At 40.7% G+C, this 18,612-nt stretch overlaps 1 protein-coding gene across 1 annotated transcript in view; it reads right to left on the bottom strand.

The window, feature by feature from the left end:
* The window catches only part of LOC114658550 (protein LKAAEAR1-like), a 31,571-nt gene that overhangs the window by 11,295 nt on the left and 1,664 nt on the right, over window positions 1-18,612 (bottom strand). The window contains exons 2-3 of the mRNA XM_028810598.2: window positions 5,929-6,279; window positions 3,250-3,372 (exon numbers count right to left, since the gene is read on the bottom strand). Of these exons, the coding sequence (XP_028666431.1) occupies window positions 3,250-3,372; window positions 5,929-6,255 (450 nt within the window). The 5' untranslated portion in view covers window positions 6,256-6,279. The remainder of the gene's footprint in view (window positions 1-3,249; window positions 3,373-5,928; window positions 6,280-18,612) is intronic.

Raw genomic sequence — 18,612 nt, 5'->3', positions numbered from 1 at the left:
CTATTGTGAACCCATCAATGAAAATATCTATCACTGCCACTGATTGTTATTATTTGTCACTCAAAGCCATCAACTGAGACCATAATTTTCCGCATTGCTTATTATATGCAAACATCTTTTATGGTATGGCATGGCTGCAGTCAACTTACTTACATTTTGAGTTTCTAAGTAAGCTCTCTAAAAAAGTTAATTAAAGGGGCTTTTCTAATAAGAAAACAATGCTGCACAAAGTGAAAAAAGTGCTGCTGTCACATTCAGCTAGCTTAAACTTCAAGAATTTTCAGTTGACCATTATTTAAGAAAACTGTGAATCAGAATAAGGGCCAGTTTATACTTCATGCTCTGAATGCATACGAGCATGCATCATGGCTGCCACACATTCCCATTGTTCATTTGACACGTTCTCTGAGCACATCCCCAGAAATGAACACAACGCATGCGCGAGTTGCAGTACCAGCAAAAAGTTTTTAGGGTGCAGTGTGATAAAGTCAGAACATGACATCAGAGTCTCTGTTTACTATCTACATGTGACAAAAAGTGGCTATGCAGATCCTACGGGATCGAAGTGTGCGCGTCGATGTTTGACGAATGGTTTGATGCGGTGAAGCAAAATGCCGACATACAAATGCATCTGTGGTGCTTTTATATTCAAGCGTTGCATATTCCCCAATGTAATGACACAATACATTTTAAAAGGCTCACATACCATCTACTGTGCCGTCTTTTTTTTTTTTTTTGCAACTTCACAACATCATCAGAATGTACAGCAGCATGTTTGAGCCACCGAGAAAAAAATTAAGGACACAGTGAAAAGGTCTATTTTATGATTAAAGTGGACATTTTGGCTTTAATCTCAAAATGTCCACTTTAACCTTGTAGTTTATTTTATCATTAATGGAGACCATGGGGTGGCATGATGGCGCAGTGGGTAGCGCTGCTGCCTCGCAGTTAGGAGACCCAGGTTCGCTTCCCGGGTCTTCCCTGCGTGGAGTTTGCATGTTCTCCCCATGTTTGCATGGGTTTCCTCCGGGTGCTCCAGTTTCTTCCCACAGTCCAAAGACATGCAGGTTAGGTGCATTGGCGATCCTAAATTGTCCCTAGTGTGTGCTTGGTGTGTGGGTGTGTGTGTGTGTCCTGCGGTGGGTTGGCACCCTGCTCAGGGTTTGTTTCCTGCTTTGCTCCCTGTGTTGGCTGGGATTGGCTCCAGCAGACCCCCGTGACCCTGTAGTTAGGATATACAGTAGCAGGTTGGATAATGGATGGATGGAGACCGTCATAAATGTCATCTTAAAACCGACACAGTTGTTAATCACTACGTGCTTCTGGGGCTTCCTCCTGAACTGACGGCAGCGGCAAGCAGCAATAGATTGTCACAAAGAACACATTACATTTATGATATTCCAGCTCTCTGCACATTTAGAATCCTTAGATTTATACTTGATATCACTTTTGTGATGAAATGCATTAAAGAATGTATGTTACATTTTACAGATAAGTCCATCCATCCATCCATTTGCCAACCCGCTGAATCTGAACACAGGGTCACGGAGGTCTGCTGGAGCCAATCCCAGCCAACACAGGGCACAAGGCAGGAACAAATCCGCCAACCCACCGCAGGACACACACCCACATACCAAGCACAAACAAGGGACAATTTAGAATCGCCAATCCACCTAACCTGCATGTCTTTGGACTGTAGGTGGAAACTGGAGATACGGGGAGAACATGCAAACTCCACACAAGGAGGACCCAGGAAGTGAACTCAGGTCTCCTTACTGTGAGGCAGCAGTGCTACCACTGTGCCACCATGCCGCCCATTACAGATAAGTCGTTAACTTCATTTAAATAATGAATAATGATAATAATTACACATGTTGTGGCGGCACGGTCTGTCTCGCAGGGAGTCACTTCCCTTGTATTCCCTGCCTGGAGTTTGCATGTTTTACTGGTGGGTTTCCACAGTGTACTCCAGTTTCCTTCCAAAGATGTGAAGGTTTGGGGATTTGGTGACGCTAAAATGACACTAGTGTATGTGTGTGCTTGTATTCACCTTGCGATGAGCTGATACCCCATCCAGGGATTTTGTTTCTGCCTCGTGCCCGATGCTTGCTGGAATGGGTGCATCCCTGGATTGATGGATGTAATCATTAAACATCCTTTTCAGAGATATTGTGGCAAGGTGTCCTCAAAATTTAATGGATGTTTCAGGCAATACACAACACAGCAAAGCCAAATGTTTTATCACCATGATGATATCTCGCACTGCCACCTGGTGGATTCTTCCAGATTTACGTAAAGTACACATGCAAGTATAAACAGTACGCTTGTGTAGCAGTAGAGTCCACTGGAGCATGCGTCGCATGAAATATAAACCTAGCCTAAACCATGAACACCTTTTTGGTTTAACAGTTAAGTGTAAAATTCACCAAACACACGTTTGCATCAAAAGATACATACATTCAAAAACTCTATATCCTTAATCTTGTGACATATTTTAAATAGCTGATGAAGAAAGAAACTGCTTAGCAGACAAAACTGAAATGTGTGCCTTTGAGGGGCAGATTCTTTGTGGAACTTTAGTTTTATTACTCCTACAAAGCTGCACTGGCAAATGATATGTTAATTAACAACTGCAAACTGGAGCATAGTGTGGATGTGTGCATTGTTATCTTCTGAGATGAACTGACACCCCATCGTGGTTTTGTTTCTACTGTGCAATCAGGGCTGGTGGGACAGCCTTCTATACTGAGTAACCGTAAAAACTTGTGGACTGTTGGACTTTAAATGAAGCTGAAAGCTCTTTGTATTTTTCTGACAATGTTGGCAAAAACAAAAAATAAATGTATACAGGGGGCTCAGTTACTTAATGCTGCTTCCTCACAACCCCAAAATACTGGGTTGAAATCCTGGACAGGCCACTTTTTGTGTGAAGTTTGTACGTTCATAGTTTTAAAAAATGAACAGGTATGGGTGTCTAATATATTTAATTTTACCCCTTATAAGGGTGTGTTTGTGTAGGTGTGTCTTGTGGTAGGCTGATCATTTAGTTAAACAAAATTCTTTCTGATTTACCAATATGTTTGTTTTATTCAAACACTGAATCTCAGATTTTGAATGTATGAATGCCTCTTTCACAGTGTGTATTTTGAAACAGAAACTATTTATGTATGCCTTATTAGTACTCAATATTTATCTTGCTTCTGAGTTAGATTTAGATACCTCAAGGTTACCATATCAGTACAGACTCACCTCTAGTGTATCCAGGGTGTCTCCAGGGCTAGAGGTGTCAATTTTGCGGGGAAGTAATAATTCTAATCGAAGAGCCCTTTGTGCTGTTGGTTGACATGATATAAAATGATTGACTTCTTCTACCTAGAAATGAAAGAATGCAAAATCAGGTTTGTATTTGGTATTCTTACTCAAATTATCCAACCAATCACTGACTATGTAATTGTGTGTGTACATATATTTTGTATGTTTTAATATATTTTAGGAATATACTGTGTACTGGGGAGATATGCAGGACACATATAAAATGCCACAGCTTGTCAGGGTTTGAAACTAATGACCAGAAAGTTATTTGTGGTATAGGTAGGTATTAGTATTATGTTTCAGTTAGCATCTTTTACCTGGCTCAGTGATGCCCGTTGTTATTTATTATTTTTGTTCTTTTTCACATTAAAGAAATTAATTCTGTTTTTGATTTTGTCTTTTCTATAATTTTGTAATATAGTAATTTGTATTGATAGTTGCTTAATTATTGCATACCTTTGCATTGTTAACATTCTATGTATTAGTTTTATGTGTTAACAGGACAGCCCCAGCTGTATAAAAAGAAAAACTGCAATTCTCACTGCAGTTTCTGCATTATATTTTTTTTCTTTATTTCTGTTCTTGTGATTTTTTTGCTTTCTTGGATTTACTGGCATCAACCCCTGCTTCTTCTTTAAAGTACTGTCTTCTGTTTTGCAATTCTTGCCTTTGTTTGCTTTAAAATCTTTAGATATAAAATTGTTAATTTAATTATATAATGTAATATAATTATATAAAAAACTTTAACCCAGCCACAGGGGATGTACAAACCAGTGTATTTCTTTGTGCCAGTCACAAGTCCGGATAAATAGGGAAGGTTATGTCAGGAAGGGCATCTGGTCTAAAATTTTGCCAGATCAATATGCAAGCAACAATACCTGATCGGTCAAGGCCTGGGTTAACAACAGCTACCACCAGTACTGTTAGCCAACAGGGCGCTGGCAGAAATTGGGCTACTGTTGGCCAAAGAAGGAGAAGAAGAGGAGGAGGAAGGTGTTTCCGCATGACAGAGGGAGAAAAGGAAAGTAAAGAGAGTGGAAGTGAGGGTAGGAACTTTGAATGTTAGCAGTATGACTGGTAAGGGAAGAGAGTTAGCAGATATGATGGAGACTTGAAGGAAGGTTGATATATTGTGTGCGCAAAAGACCAGATGGAAAGGAAGTAAGGCCAGATGTATTGGAAACAGGCTCAAATTGTTCTATATGGTGTGGATGGGAGGAGAAATAGGGTAGGGTAGGGTTATCCTGTAGGAACAGAATGTCAAAAGCGTTTTGAAGATGAAAAGTTTGTCGGACTAAGTGATGATTATGAAGCTGGAAATTGAAGGTATGATGATAAATGTTGTTAATGCATATGCCCCGCAAGTTAAATGTGCAATGGATGAGAAAGAAGATTTCTGGAGTGAGTTGGATGAAGTGATGGACAGTACCCAAGGGAGAAAGAGTGGTGATTGGAGTAGGTTTCAACAGACATGTTGGTGAAGGGAACAGAGAACATGAGGAGGTGATGGGTAGGTATGGTGTCAAGGAGAGGAATGGAGAAGGTCAGATGGTAGTAGATTTGGCGAAAAGGATGGACATGGCTGTGGTTGGAATAAGCTTTTCTTCTCTGAAGGGTGACCAGTCAGGGAAAGAGACATTGTAATTAGCAGGATCCAAGCATGGAAGGGCTATGCAATAAACATCCTCAAGCATCTAGAAAGTTTAACCCTGTTAAAAGTTGTGATTAGAAACAAAGTGATAATGCATCACAAATATCTGGAACTCCAGGTGGATTCTTCTTAGCATGCTTCTGTTTTTCAGAACATCAAGAATATCTGAGTGTTAATTTAACAATGAAGACATTATTTTTTTTTTTCAGAACCATGGCTATCTGAGTTAAGTGCTCTCTATTCTTCCCTATCTGAAGACCTATTGATAAGTTTCCTGTGCTGGTGTGAGTAAGTTGCTCCCTGTTTTCCTATGCTCTGTTTTGTGTTTGAAATAAAGTATGAAATTGCAAGCATACAAAAGGGAACCTGTTCCTTTCCTGAAATGTGTTGAGCACTACAGAACCAAGTGTTATGATTTTTTCCACTTTTTTCTTTGCTATAAAAATTATTTAAAGTTGCTACAATTTTTTTATAGGCATCTGTTTTCTTATATGACCATTTTTGTTGGTGCCATAAGTTGTGCAATACTATTTAGGACAGTGTCGTTCTGTCCTCTTTGTTGAAATTTCTCGATTCAGGGATTGAGGGATTTTCTGGCAATTGAACTTAGTCAAAGGTTTCCTAAAAGCTATTTTGTTTAGTGTTTTGAGTTTTAATTTCCTGTTTACCATTTAAGATGATCTCTTTTCCCCATGTTACTTTGCTGCCTGAAACTGGCAGTACAAGTGTAGTGGCAATTTGCAATGTACTGTACATCATACCTAAAGAGTGATATTTTTTGGTGTTTCAAGATAAAACTAATTATCTAATACTATATATATTTTATCAATAATTGCAAATTACACACACTTCACTATTTAACTGGTCTTAAGTATTAAAAATGTCCATGTACATAACAGAAAATATTGGAAAATTTGTTATGTTCATGAAATAGTCTACCACCACTCAGAGACAGGGTTACTTACTCTGAAACTTTGATACTTTAGTCTCATCAAACGAATCCTATTCCTTGCTTCAGCTGCCTTGAGTTGGCCGATCAGATTTTCATGTTTTCTGTATTCTTCATCCCTTTGGGGAATGGTGGTCTTCAAAGTATTCTTATTCTCTTTGGACCATTGTTGCAATCGCTGCTGGGAACATACAATTGCACTCCTAATTTCTTTACTGGGTTCTTTGTATGCCAGATATCGGGCTTTCTCTTGAGGATTCATCTTTCTTAGCTCTGCAGGAGACTTAGAATTACTTTTCATTATGTATTTTTCTTTTTGCATTTGTGATTCCTTATCAGCCATCTATGAAACCTGCCCAAACAGAGTCTGTACAAAACAATCATAAATTAATTTGCCTAATAGTTTACTGTAGAAAAAATATTTTTTATATATGTGTATATACAGTATGTAAATGGCATACATCAATAAGTAATCATATTTTCATAAAAACAAAACTATATTTTTACATTTTATAAATGTAAAGCAAAGTAAAAAATGTTAACTAAAAATGAATAAGTACAGTGCATCCGGAAAGTATTCACAGCGCATCACTTTTTCCACATTTTGTTATGTTACAGCCTTATTCCAAAATTGATTAAATTTATTTTTTTCCTCAGAATTCTACGCACAACACCCCATAATTACAATGTGAAAAAAGTTTACTTGAGGTTTTTGCAGATTTATTAAAAATAAAAAAAATCGAGAAAGCACATGTACATATATATATATTACAGTGGTCCACAAACCAATGCAAAGACCTGATTGTGAAACATTTAAAGCTTATTCCACTCTGAAAATTTTATTTGTATTGTTACTATATACATACCCTTGCACAGAGTTCTTAAATTGTTATGTGATAGTATTAAGTGAAAATTTATAGAACATTCTAGTATTACGGAGTTTGAAGAAAATTCTAGTAAGTAGTTTTTATTTTATTTCTGGTTTATTCATGGCCTACACAGAAATTTACGTATAGAAGTGTCCGGTAACAACCATCGCCTATGCAAAGTGTTGAAAACTTCCTAACCAATAAGCCGTTACACATAACGGTTATAACAATAACAGTGTGTTATTTTCATATAGGAGTTGTTGAATTAATATGGCTTCATCTAGTTTAAGATCTGGCCCAGAGAACTGGTTGCTTGGAAAGCCAGTCTCTCATTTATCCACAGAAAGGATCCACGTAGACTTGACCTGTTGATGCTAGTCCCGGCATTTATGTATTGTTAATATTTTTTTTTAAGTCTCAGATTAGAATGGCTGCACATATATTCAGATTTTTCACATATTATGCTTTGTTTGCCAGTTTTCTTTCTGTCAGACAGTGGAATGAAGCACAATTTGCAATCCTAGCTCCTCTCAATGACATAAAATTTTTATTAGTTCTTAACACTTACCCAAACTTGTAGTTGCCAGTCATGCATATGCAGCACTTTCAACCATTTTTTTGTCTAAAAATTTGACAGGCTTAGCCCTTTTTGATGACTCAACAGAAACAAAGGCAAAGACGCAAAGCCTGCAGCGGCCGCCATTAACAGACATTAATTAACATTTCTTGATGTCTTAAGGTGACAGATAATCTGAAAATCTGAGGTTGGAGGATCTAGTAATAGAAAGAACAACATCACTTTTTGATATCCTTATTGGAAAAGGCAAAGAAAGTGCTCAGAACAGTGGACTGATGATTCAATCTTCAATGAATTTTGTGAACTGTCGGCAGGCATGATGGTAGTGAACACGCACCTGAATAAGTCTCATCGAAAAATACAAGGTCATACTGATAGAGGACAAGGAACAAAAACAGTTTATTCTCCAAATAGATGAAAACAATTGCAAGAATTTTTTAACTAAAGGCAGTAGACCTATTAGCTGCCTCCAGAGTCCCACAGGACAAAAGGGACCGGTAGGACTCCTTCTTCAGCTTGACAGCATCCCTCACCGCCGGTGTCCACCAACGGGTTCGGGGATTGCTGTCATGACAGGCACCGACCACCTTACGGCCACAGCTCCAGTCTGCTGCCTCAACAATAGAGGAGTTGTAGCTACTTCTGACAGGGGGTTCTGCCAGACGTTCCCAGCAGACCCTCACAACACGTTTGGGCCTACCAGGCCTGACTGGCATCCTCCACCACCATCGAAGCCAACTCACCACCAGGTGGTGATCAGTTGACAGCTCCGCCCTTCTCTTCACCCGAGACATCCAAGACATGTGGCCGCAAGTCCGACGACACGACCACAAAGTCGATCATCGAACTAAGGCCTAGGGTGTCCTGGTGCCAAGTGCTATGCTTGAACATGGTGTTTGTTATGGACAATCCATGACGAGCACAGAAGTCCAATAACAAAACACCACTCGGGTTCAGATCAGGGGGGCCATTCCTCCCAATCATGCCCTTCCAGGTCTCACTGTCATTGCCCACGTGAGCATTGAAGTCTCCCAGCAGTACGAGGGAGTCCCCAGAAGGTATGCCCTCTAGCACCCCCTCCAGGGACTCCAAAAAGGGTGGGTACTCCGAGCTGCTGTTCGGTGCATACGCACAAACAACAGTTAGGACCCATCCCCCCACCCGAAGGCGGAGGGAGGCTACCCTCTCATCCACCGGGGTAAACCCCAATGTACAGGCTCCAAGTTGGGGGGCAATAAGTATGCCCACACCCGCTCTGCACCTCTCACCGGGGGCAACTCTAGAGTGGTACAGAGTCCAGCCCCTCTCAAGGAGATTGGTTCCAGAGTCCAAGCTGTGCGTCGAGGTGAGCCCGACTATATCTAGCCGGAACCTCTCAACCTCGCACACAAGCTCAGGTTCCTTCCCCTTCAGATAGGTGACATTCCACGTCCCAAGAGCCAGCTTCTGTAGCCGAGGATCGGACCGCCAAGGTCCCGCCTTCGGCCACCACCCAACTCACACTGCACCCGACCTCCTTGGCCCCTCCCATAGGTGGTGAGCCCATGGGAAGGGGGACCCACGTTGCCTCCGGGCTGTGCCCGGCTGAGCCCCATGGGTGCAAGCCCTGCCACCAGGCGCTCGCCATCAAGCCCCACCTCCAGGCCTGGCTCCAGAGGGGGGCCCCGGTGACCCGCGTCCGGGCAAGGGAAAACGGCGTCCAAATTTTGGCCGGGGAGAGGGAAGTCTGGGTATCTCTGCTCAAGCTGCTGCCCCCGCAACCCGACCTCAGATAAGCGGAAGAGGATGGATGGATGGATGGATGGATGGATAGACCTATTATTGTAGACCTATGTGCGGAACAGTTGTCTGCTGTTCGGTTTACGATGACATAAAAACTAGCAAGTGGAGTGACCTGTACATGTTTAAATGAAATTTTGTGTGTTTGTTATATGTATGATAAAAGAATACAACTAAGATTATAGAGAACTTGAATCTGTTTTTTTTTTTTTTTGGACCACCCTAATACATACTGTGCATATATATACCCTGAGTCAGTCAATAGCACAAGAGTAGGGTGTAGTTATCGAATATGCCAGTAGGTGTCATAAACGTACATGTCCGTGGCATCGTGCTGAGTTGATCGAATACATATTTCTGCTCTTTAGTCTACAATTGCAGAGGTGACTTTGACGCTTTTTGTTTTCCTCCAAGCCATCAATGGGCATATTTTCAAGAGACAGTGATGATCACATTTTTCAACACTGATGAACTTAATGAATGTTAAATCAGTGACGTTACACTGAAGTGCTGAGGTTTCAACAGTAAAACATCAGAAAAAAATGTATGGAGAAGTGGTTCAGGCAAAACTGTATTTTGCACCATGACAGCTCACCTGTAATACTCAGCATTGTCAAAGAGTTTTTCATCAAAACAATATGGTTGTTGCTTCACACCCCTTACAATTATCAGATCTTGCTCTTTGTGACTTGTTTTTGTTTCTGAAATTAAAATTGTGAAATATGGGTGTGGAAGGAATATGGAGAAAATACTGGACTATAGACATTATAACAAAAGACGAGTAAAAGAAATTATTCCTGGAAAGGGAAAAGCACTAGGACAAGTGTATGTTAGGTTAAAATGAGTCTTCTGAATGTTACTAAAAAGGAATTTCTAATCTTTTTATAATAAAGGTTTTTTTTAACAATTCTCAGAATATTAGTGACACCTATTGTGTACATACCTGTACAGTGCTATATACACTCACCAGTCACTTTATTAGGTATATCTATTCAACTGCTTGTTAATGCAAATATCTAATCAGCCAAGCAAATGGCAGCAATTCAATTAATTTAGGCAGGTGGACAATGTCAAGATGACCTGCTGATGATCAATCTTAGCATCAGAATGGGGAAGAAAGGTGATTTAAGTGACTTTGAATGTAGTATGGTTCTTGGTGCCAGACGAACTGGTCTGAGTATGTCATAAACTCTGATCTACTGAGATTTTCGTGCAAAACTATCTCTAGGATTTATAGAGCATGGTCCAAAAAAAGAAACATACCCAGATCTCATTCCAATAGAGCAGCTTTGGAATGTGGTGGAACAGAATATTCTCATCACGGATCTGCAGCTGACATATCTGCAGCAACTGCAAAATGGTATCATATCAGTATGAACCAAAATCCCAGAGGAATGTTTCTAGCACCTTGTTGAATCTATGCATGAAGAATTATTGCAATTCTGAAAGCAAAAGGGTTCAACCCAGTACTAGTACCCAGTACTATAAATATATATATACATACTATATATATATTGTGGTGGATTGCCGGCTTCCTATTCTGGCCCTCACCCCCAGGCCGCCAGGAGGAGCTCTCCCAAAAGCATGGACGTGCCCCGAGTTCCAGCAGGGCCTCATGGACTATATAGTTTTTATGCACAGCCCTGCTGGATACCTTGGGGACCACTGGGAGTCACTGTCGGGAAGCCCGTGGACTCGTATGTGCCCTATAACCTGGAAGTATGTCCTACTCACGTGAGCAGGAGAGATGATGTGCTTCCAGGTTGAAGATAAGGACTGTTTACCCTGACCCGGAAGGAATAAGGAATTGTGGACTGTTGGGCAGGAACACCTCCGGGTCAGGGTGTATAAAACGACTCTGGGAAAGCACAGACACTGAGCTGAGCTGGGAGGTAGGGTGGCTAAGTGTCTGGGAGAAGGAGGAGAGAGTATTGTGATTAGTTATTGTTTATATGAGTAGTGTGGAGTGGAGGGTGCTTGGTGCACTGTACTATTATAAAATAAAAGAGTCTTGTACTTTCACCTGGTGTTTGGAGTGGTACCTGAGGGTTCAAGAGGTGGACACACGCCTCTACTGCTACAATATATACTAGGGGTCTTACACCCTGCTCGCTTTGCTCACCAACCCTCCTTGCCTGTGCTATGTGCCAGCCAATTCGCGTCTCTGCCACTTGCATTGTGAAGAAGGGGGCTGAACACACCCCAAGGAGACGAGGTGGCTCCTCTGAAACCCCCTCTTAAACGGTGATACAATGGGAAACAAATACCTCCTCTTTGCTCAATCAGCTGCTGCTGCCATGCCATGTGATTTGCATCTCGTGTGGTGCTTCGAACATTTTAAACCCTGTACAGCAGCTGTGTTTGTCATCTACTCTTTTATTTCTGGCCCCAGGCATGGTTAAATCTCCTGGCACAAAGTCTTGTCTTGCGGAACGTGAGTTCTTGATATTTTTTAGTTTATAATTTAAAAACGGAATAAAAATCTGAACATCTAACAACATCACATGAAAGTTTGATAAATTCTGAAAATAATGATACCAAACATACAGTACTGTGCAAAAGTTTTAGGCAGGTGTGAAAAAATGCTGTAAACAAAGAATGCTTTAAAAAATGGAAGTGTTAATCATTTATTTTCATCAATCAACAAAATGCAGTGAATGAACAAAAGAGAAATCTAAATCAAATCAATATTTGGTGTGACCACCCTTTGCCTTCAAAACAGCATCAATTCTTCTAGGTACACTTGCACACAGTTTTTGAAGGAACCCGGCTGGTAGGTTGTTCCAAACATCTTGGAGAACTAACCACAGATATTCTGTGGATGTAGGCTTCCTCACATCCTTCTGTCTCTTCATGTAATCCCAGACACACTCGATGATGTTGAGATCAGGGCTCTGTGGAGGCCATACCATCACTTCCAGGACTTCTTGTTCTTCTTTAAGCTAAAGATAGTTCTTAATGACTTTGGCTGTATGTTTGGGGTCATTGTCCTGATGCAGAATAAATTTGGGGCCAATCATACGCCTCCCTGATGGTACTGCATGATGGATAAGTATCTGCCTGTATTTCTCAGCATTGAGAACACCATTAATCCGGACCAAATCTCCAACTCCATTTGCAGAAATGCAGCCCCAAACGTTCAAGGAACCTCCACCATGCTTCACTGTTGCCTGCAGACACTCATTATTGTACGGCTCTCCAGCCCTTCGATGAACAAACTGCCTTCTGCTACAGCCAAACTTTTCAAATTTTGACTCATTAGTCCAGAGCACCTGCTGCCATTTTTCTGCACCCCAGTTCCTATGTTTTCGTGCATACTTGAGTCGCTTGGCCTTGTTTCCACGTCGGAGGTATGGCTTTTTGGCTGCAACTCTTCCATGAAGACCACTTCTGGCCAGACTTCTCCAAACAGTAGATGGGTGTACCTGGGTCCCACTGGTTTCTGCCAGTTCTGAGCTGATGGCACTGCTAGACATCTTCCGATTTCGAAGAGTAATAAGCTTGATGTGTCTTTCATCTGCTGCACTAAGTTTCCTTGGCCGACCACTGCGTCTACGATCCTCAACGTTGACCATTTCTTTGTGCTTCTTCAAAAGAGCTTGAACAGCACATCTTGAAACCCCAGTCTGCTTTGAAATCTTTGTCTGGGAGAGACCTTGCTGATGCAGTATAACTACCTTGTGTATTGTTGCTGTGCTCAATCTTGCCATGACATGAAACTGTCTTCCACAACCTCACCTTGGTAGCAGAGTTTGGCTGTTCCTCACCCAGTTTTAAGCATCCTACACAGCTGTTTCTGTTTCAGTTAATGACTGTGTTTCAACCTACGTGTGACATTGATGATCATTAGCACCTGTCTGGTATAATTGGTTGATCATACACCTGACTATAATCCTACAAAATCCGATAAGAATTGATGCTGGTTTGAAGGCAAAAGGTAGTAACACGAAATATTGATTTTATTTAGATTTTTCTTTTGTTCGCTCACTTTGCATTTTGTAAATAGATAACAATAAACAATCATTATTTATATTTCTGAAACATTCTTTGTTTACAGCATTTTTTCACACATGCCTAAAACTTTTGCACAGCATTATACATATCCATCCATCCATTTTCCAACCCGCTGAATCCGAACACAGGGTCACGGGGGTCTGCTGGAGCCAATCCCAGCCAACACAGGGCACAAGGCAGGAACCAATCCCAGGCAGGGTGTCAACCCACCGCAGGACACACACAAACACACCCACATGCCAAGCACACACTACAGCCAATTTAGAATCGTCAATCCACCTAACCTGCATGTCTTTGGACTGTAGGAGGAAACCGGAGCACCCGGAGGAAACCCACGCAGACACGGTGAGAACATGCAAACTCCACACAGGGAGGACCCGGGAAGCGAACCCAGGTCCCCAGGAGTCCCAACTGCGAGGCAGCAGCGCTACCCACTGCGCCACCGTGCCGCCCCATTATACATATGTATGTTTTAAAATAAGCCTGATTTAAAGCGTGACAAAAAACATGACATAAAATCATTGCACTTTTAGGCTTAGGATTTTATATATTATATTATATTCAGTAATCCCTCCTCCATTGCGGGGGTTGCATTCCAGAGCCACCCGCGAAATAAGAAAATCCGCGAAGTAGAAACCATATGTTTATATGGTTATTTTTTATATATTTTAAGCCCTTATAAACTCTCCCACACTATTACAAACATTTCACGCACAGTTATACAGCATAAACCCTTTGTATTCTCTTAGATATTAGGTAAGATTCGTTGAAATTATGTATGTAAACACAGTTTACATACAGTAAAACCTAAATATTATTTTAAAGATATCGAGCATCTCCGATATCAATACGTTACAGCCATTACAACAGACAGGCCACCAGCAATAAATACGTACAATACAAGAAAAATTGTATACAGTAAAATGTGTGTACAGCGACACTAAACTATGTACATGTAATAAGTCCATCCATCCATCCATTTTCCAACCCGCTGAATCCGAACACAGGGTCACGGGTGTCTGCTGGAGCCAATCCCAGCCAACACAGGGCACAAGGCACGGAACCAATCCTGGGCAGGGTGCCAACCCACCGCAGGACACACACAAACACACCCACACACCAAGCACACACTAGGGCCAATTTAGAATCGCCAATCCACCTAACCTGCATGTCTTTGGACTGTGGGAGGAAACCGGAGCACCCGGAGGAAACCCACGCAGACACGGGGAGAACATGCAAACTCCACGCAGGGAGGACCCGGGAAGCGAAACCGGGTCCCCAGGTCTCCCAACTGCGAGGCAGCAGCGCTACCCACTGCACCACCGTGCCGCCCACATGTAATAAGTACTGTACGTAAATAATTAATTATGGTTACTCACCAACAATGACACGACAACTTGTCCGATCACGATGAGTTTAATTTTACTGCACAACAAAGGATAGCATTACAGCTGTTCTAAAGAAGCCTCTTCAGGCGACTGTTTAGCACCGCCGTTGTACTTCTTCCATCACTCTTCAATCCAAATCCCTAAAGCAGATTCCATCCAGACTACTGCCTTATCACGTCCACTTGCAACTCGTTTTGCGCCCTGATTAAAGGACACTGCGGCCGTAGATCTTATATGCTTTTCCTCCTTTTTAAATAAAAAGAATCGTGGACTCATTGATGCTGTAATTGTGTCCTGCAGCGGTGTAGCTGTTTCCTTCCTTCAACATATCCAAAACTTTTACCTTTTCTGCAATCCTGAAGCATTAGCAGTAACGTGCATTAATTCTGAATGAGTGAGATTAGACTTCCTGGTTAATGCAGCACTCCGTTGCTGAGCCAATCAGCAGCACACAGGAACTTAACCGCGTGCTCTGATTGGGTAGCTTCTCAGCCATCTGCCAATAGCGTCCCTTGTTTGAATTCAAATGCGTCCCTTGTTTGAATTCAAATGGGCAAATCAACTGAGGAAGCACACGTACTGTAGACCGCAGACATCCACGAAGCAGTGAAAAATCCGCGATATATATTCACATATGCTTACATTTAAAATCCGCGATGGAGTGAAGCCGCGAAAGACGAAGCGCGATATAGCGAGGGATCACTGTGTATATATATATATATATATATATATATATATATATATATATATATATATATATATATATATATATATATATATATATTGTATGTATATTTATTTATGTATTTATTTATTTATTTATCCATTTGTCGATTGATTTATTGAACCATGCTCTCCAAGTCAGGGTCACAGGGCCTATTCTGGCAGGATGGTGGCAAAAACCATGTCTGGTTAGAATGCCTGGCTATCACAGGCAATTAATTCACACATATTTCTACAATAAACTCAAAACAGCCCAATCTAGACTTGCCAGTCAACATTACCTGTGTGTAGTACCAGAAGAAAACCAATACTGACATGCAAAGAGCATGCAAACCCTGTACAAACAGTGACTATTTTGGGAGTTATATAGCGCCAATCCCTAAACCGCTACTTCAAAAGCACTACACTGGGTAATAAGCATATGTATGAGGCAAGTCAATGCTAAAATACATTCATCATACCAAGATTTCCATTTGCACCTAAGTATAGTATAGCCCTTTAATGGTTATAGCAGGTGATATATTATTGTATATGCTTATTATTTTAAAGTAAACTGTAGAATAGGTTCACAGTAAACATCCGCAAATCAAACAGAAGCAAAAAGTGAGAGGCGTGTGTATATGTCCTGTGACAATGATTGTAGCTAAGCCTCTCCCAATTATATTATTCAAAAATCCTAACAGTAAAAATCAACAAGGACAACACAGTTGAATATTTTACTGTACATAGAGACTGAAATTGGCAGTCTATTCACTAGGCTCAAAATGAAATCAAAACAATTTGTGTATTCAAACCATGAAGAACACTGTGATTACAATTCTCACATAGTTAGTATCAATAGGCATAGGGAGATGTCCTCTATTCTCAATGAACACATCCCAAAATACATATCTAAGCACATGGAATTCAGCAAATTAAAAGAAGGCATTTCCCAGTACCACCTGTAATGATTCCAGTTTTTTTTTTTCTTTTTCTTAATAATTATTGTTGTTAATATTTACTTAGTTTTGGTCAGTTTTCTTTGTCTCTAGTTCTTTTGTATCATTATAATTAGCACATCATTTTGACACATCTCAGGACCTTTGTCTGTCACAGGCATCATCACCCTCTGCATATTTAAGATAGTGATTTACAACATCTGATTTTCTAATTCAATTGTTCATTTGCAATTACTTTACTGATTTTTGGATGGGGCCTTGCTGATTTTCTAGTTTTTGAACTTTTTCTCCTTGTAACATTTTATTTTTGACTTCCCCTTTTGAATTTTATCTTATTTTGCTCAGCTCTTTGTGTCACATCTGTAATTTGTGGTCTATTCTCATTCTTTAAAATCTAGTGGTCACCTAACCCTCAGTGTTTTAGATCATCACCATTAACTGTAAATATTCAGGAACAGTATTCAGTTTCCATCCACCAAATTAGTCCCGTTCAGGTGACTCAAGATCATTCTCACTTCATCCTCAGGGTAGACATTTTAAATGAAGGTGCATGTACAAGTACTGTAAATACATAGTGTGTTAAAGAATGTTCATAACTTAGATGTCATTTTACTACACATGAAAAACTATATACAGGAAAAATTAGAAAAAGGACAACTTCCAGATTTATTAAGCAGAACTCTCTAAACTGAAAGTCTCATATAGGAGCAAACCACCTGGGATAACTGCATTCAAAGCAAAATGTCAGCAGAGTAATAACAGAAGTCAAGCTCTTAAAATTATACTGTAGATAACAGAAAAGGTCATCCATCTCTTTAATTCCTGTATGTGTAACTGCATTAAGTTAAAAAAGTCCAAAAGACTTCCCTCATGATAGTAATAATAATAATACATTTTATTTATATAGTGCCTTTCCCATGCTCAAGGCGCTTTACAGAGTCTTAGAGAAAAAAAACAGCAGGGTATATGTAACATTGGATACAAATGTTTTCCTGAATAGAACAATGAAACAGATAACTAGCATTAAATAGAATAATTTAGCAGTAATATGTCACCCTGAAGAGTGCTTTTACAGACTGTAGCACCTTGAATTTTGGCTTAACACTTGCTTGCAAAATTCATTTAAAACGTATAGATTTTTACTGACCAAGGAACCCAAAAGATTGGGTTTTTATTTAAATGTGGTACTGGAACAGATGATTAAAAAACAATAATATACTGTAAACATTTTCAAAACTGGCACAGCAATTGGTGCAGACCTTTGCTAAAGTGAGATAAGTTAACTTTAGAGAGTACTGTAGAAGTTCATATTTATAATATGATGTACACTTGAGAGCATATTAAAAAAGATGGAAAACATGTTACATATGATAGTGCTAATGCAAGACTGAAAATAAATGCATCTTGTGTCAAGCTGCACAGTTAAAGAAGCAGTTTTCAATTCCTAGACCGTATGTGGTCGGTGGGCCAAAATTGGGATTAAATATACTTCCTTTTGTTAATTTATTTTCCCGTCCATTTAATTCAGTTCAAAGCTACTAATCCCAGCATCATCAGAAGCAAGCAAGGAACTGACCTTAGCCCGCTGCATTTTGTCGAGGTTTACGTAAATTGCTATCCCAAAATTGGGTCAGTGAGACTAGATGTGAGAATGTTTAAAAAAAGTAAAAATAGATTTTATCATCTTCTGGTTTGGTCTCGGGCGGCACGGTGGCGCAGTGGGTAGCGCTGCTGCCTCGCAGTTGGGAGATCTGGGGACCCGGGTTCACTTCCCGGGTCCGCCCTGCGTGGAGTTTGCATGTTCTCCCCGTGTCTGCGTGGGTTTCCTCCGGGCGCTCCGGTTTCCTCCCACAGTCCAAAGACATGCCGGTTAGGTGGATTGGCAATTCTAAATTGGCCCTAGTGTGTGCTTGGTGTGTGGGTGTGTTTGTGTGTTTCCTGCGGTAGGTTGGCACCCTGCCCAGGATTGGTTCCCTGCCTTGTGCCCTGTGTTGGCTGGGATTGGCTCCAGCAGACCCCCGTGACCCTGTGTTCGGATTCAGCGGGTTGGAAAATGGATGGATGGATGGATGGTTTGGTCTCTACGTATAATAAATTCTTGAGGGTTTGATAAAGTTCAATGTTTTTTCTTAATTTGGGATCATATTTGTATTCTAAATTCTACCATAACATTTTTTCAAAGCCAGCTCTAAGTACTGTATTTATCACACAGGGGAGCATTCATAAGGTGTTTCATCAAAATGATTTTCACCGGCTATTGACACTGTAGTCAAACATAGCTACACTGTTTATCCATCTTTACAAACAACCCCTCCAAGAGTGCCTTTGATCTCTCACAGTAGGTGCTTCTGGTCTCACACTCTGACACTCCTGCAATGTTTCTTTAATCGTTCATCATGACACTTCGCATTT

Source organism: Erpetoichthys calabaricus, chromosome 10 (assembly GCF_900747795.2).
Source record: "Erpetoichthys calabaricus chromosome 10, fErpCal1.3, whole genome shotgun sequence".
Classification (NCBI taxonomy): domain Eukaryota; kingdom Metazoa; phylum Chordata; class Cladistia; order Polypteriformes; family Polypteridae; genus Erpetoichthys; species Erpetoichthys calabaricus.
Note: the sequence above shows the minus strand (reverse complement) of the source record. Positions and strands in the feature narration are given on the sequence as shown.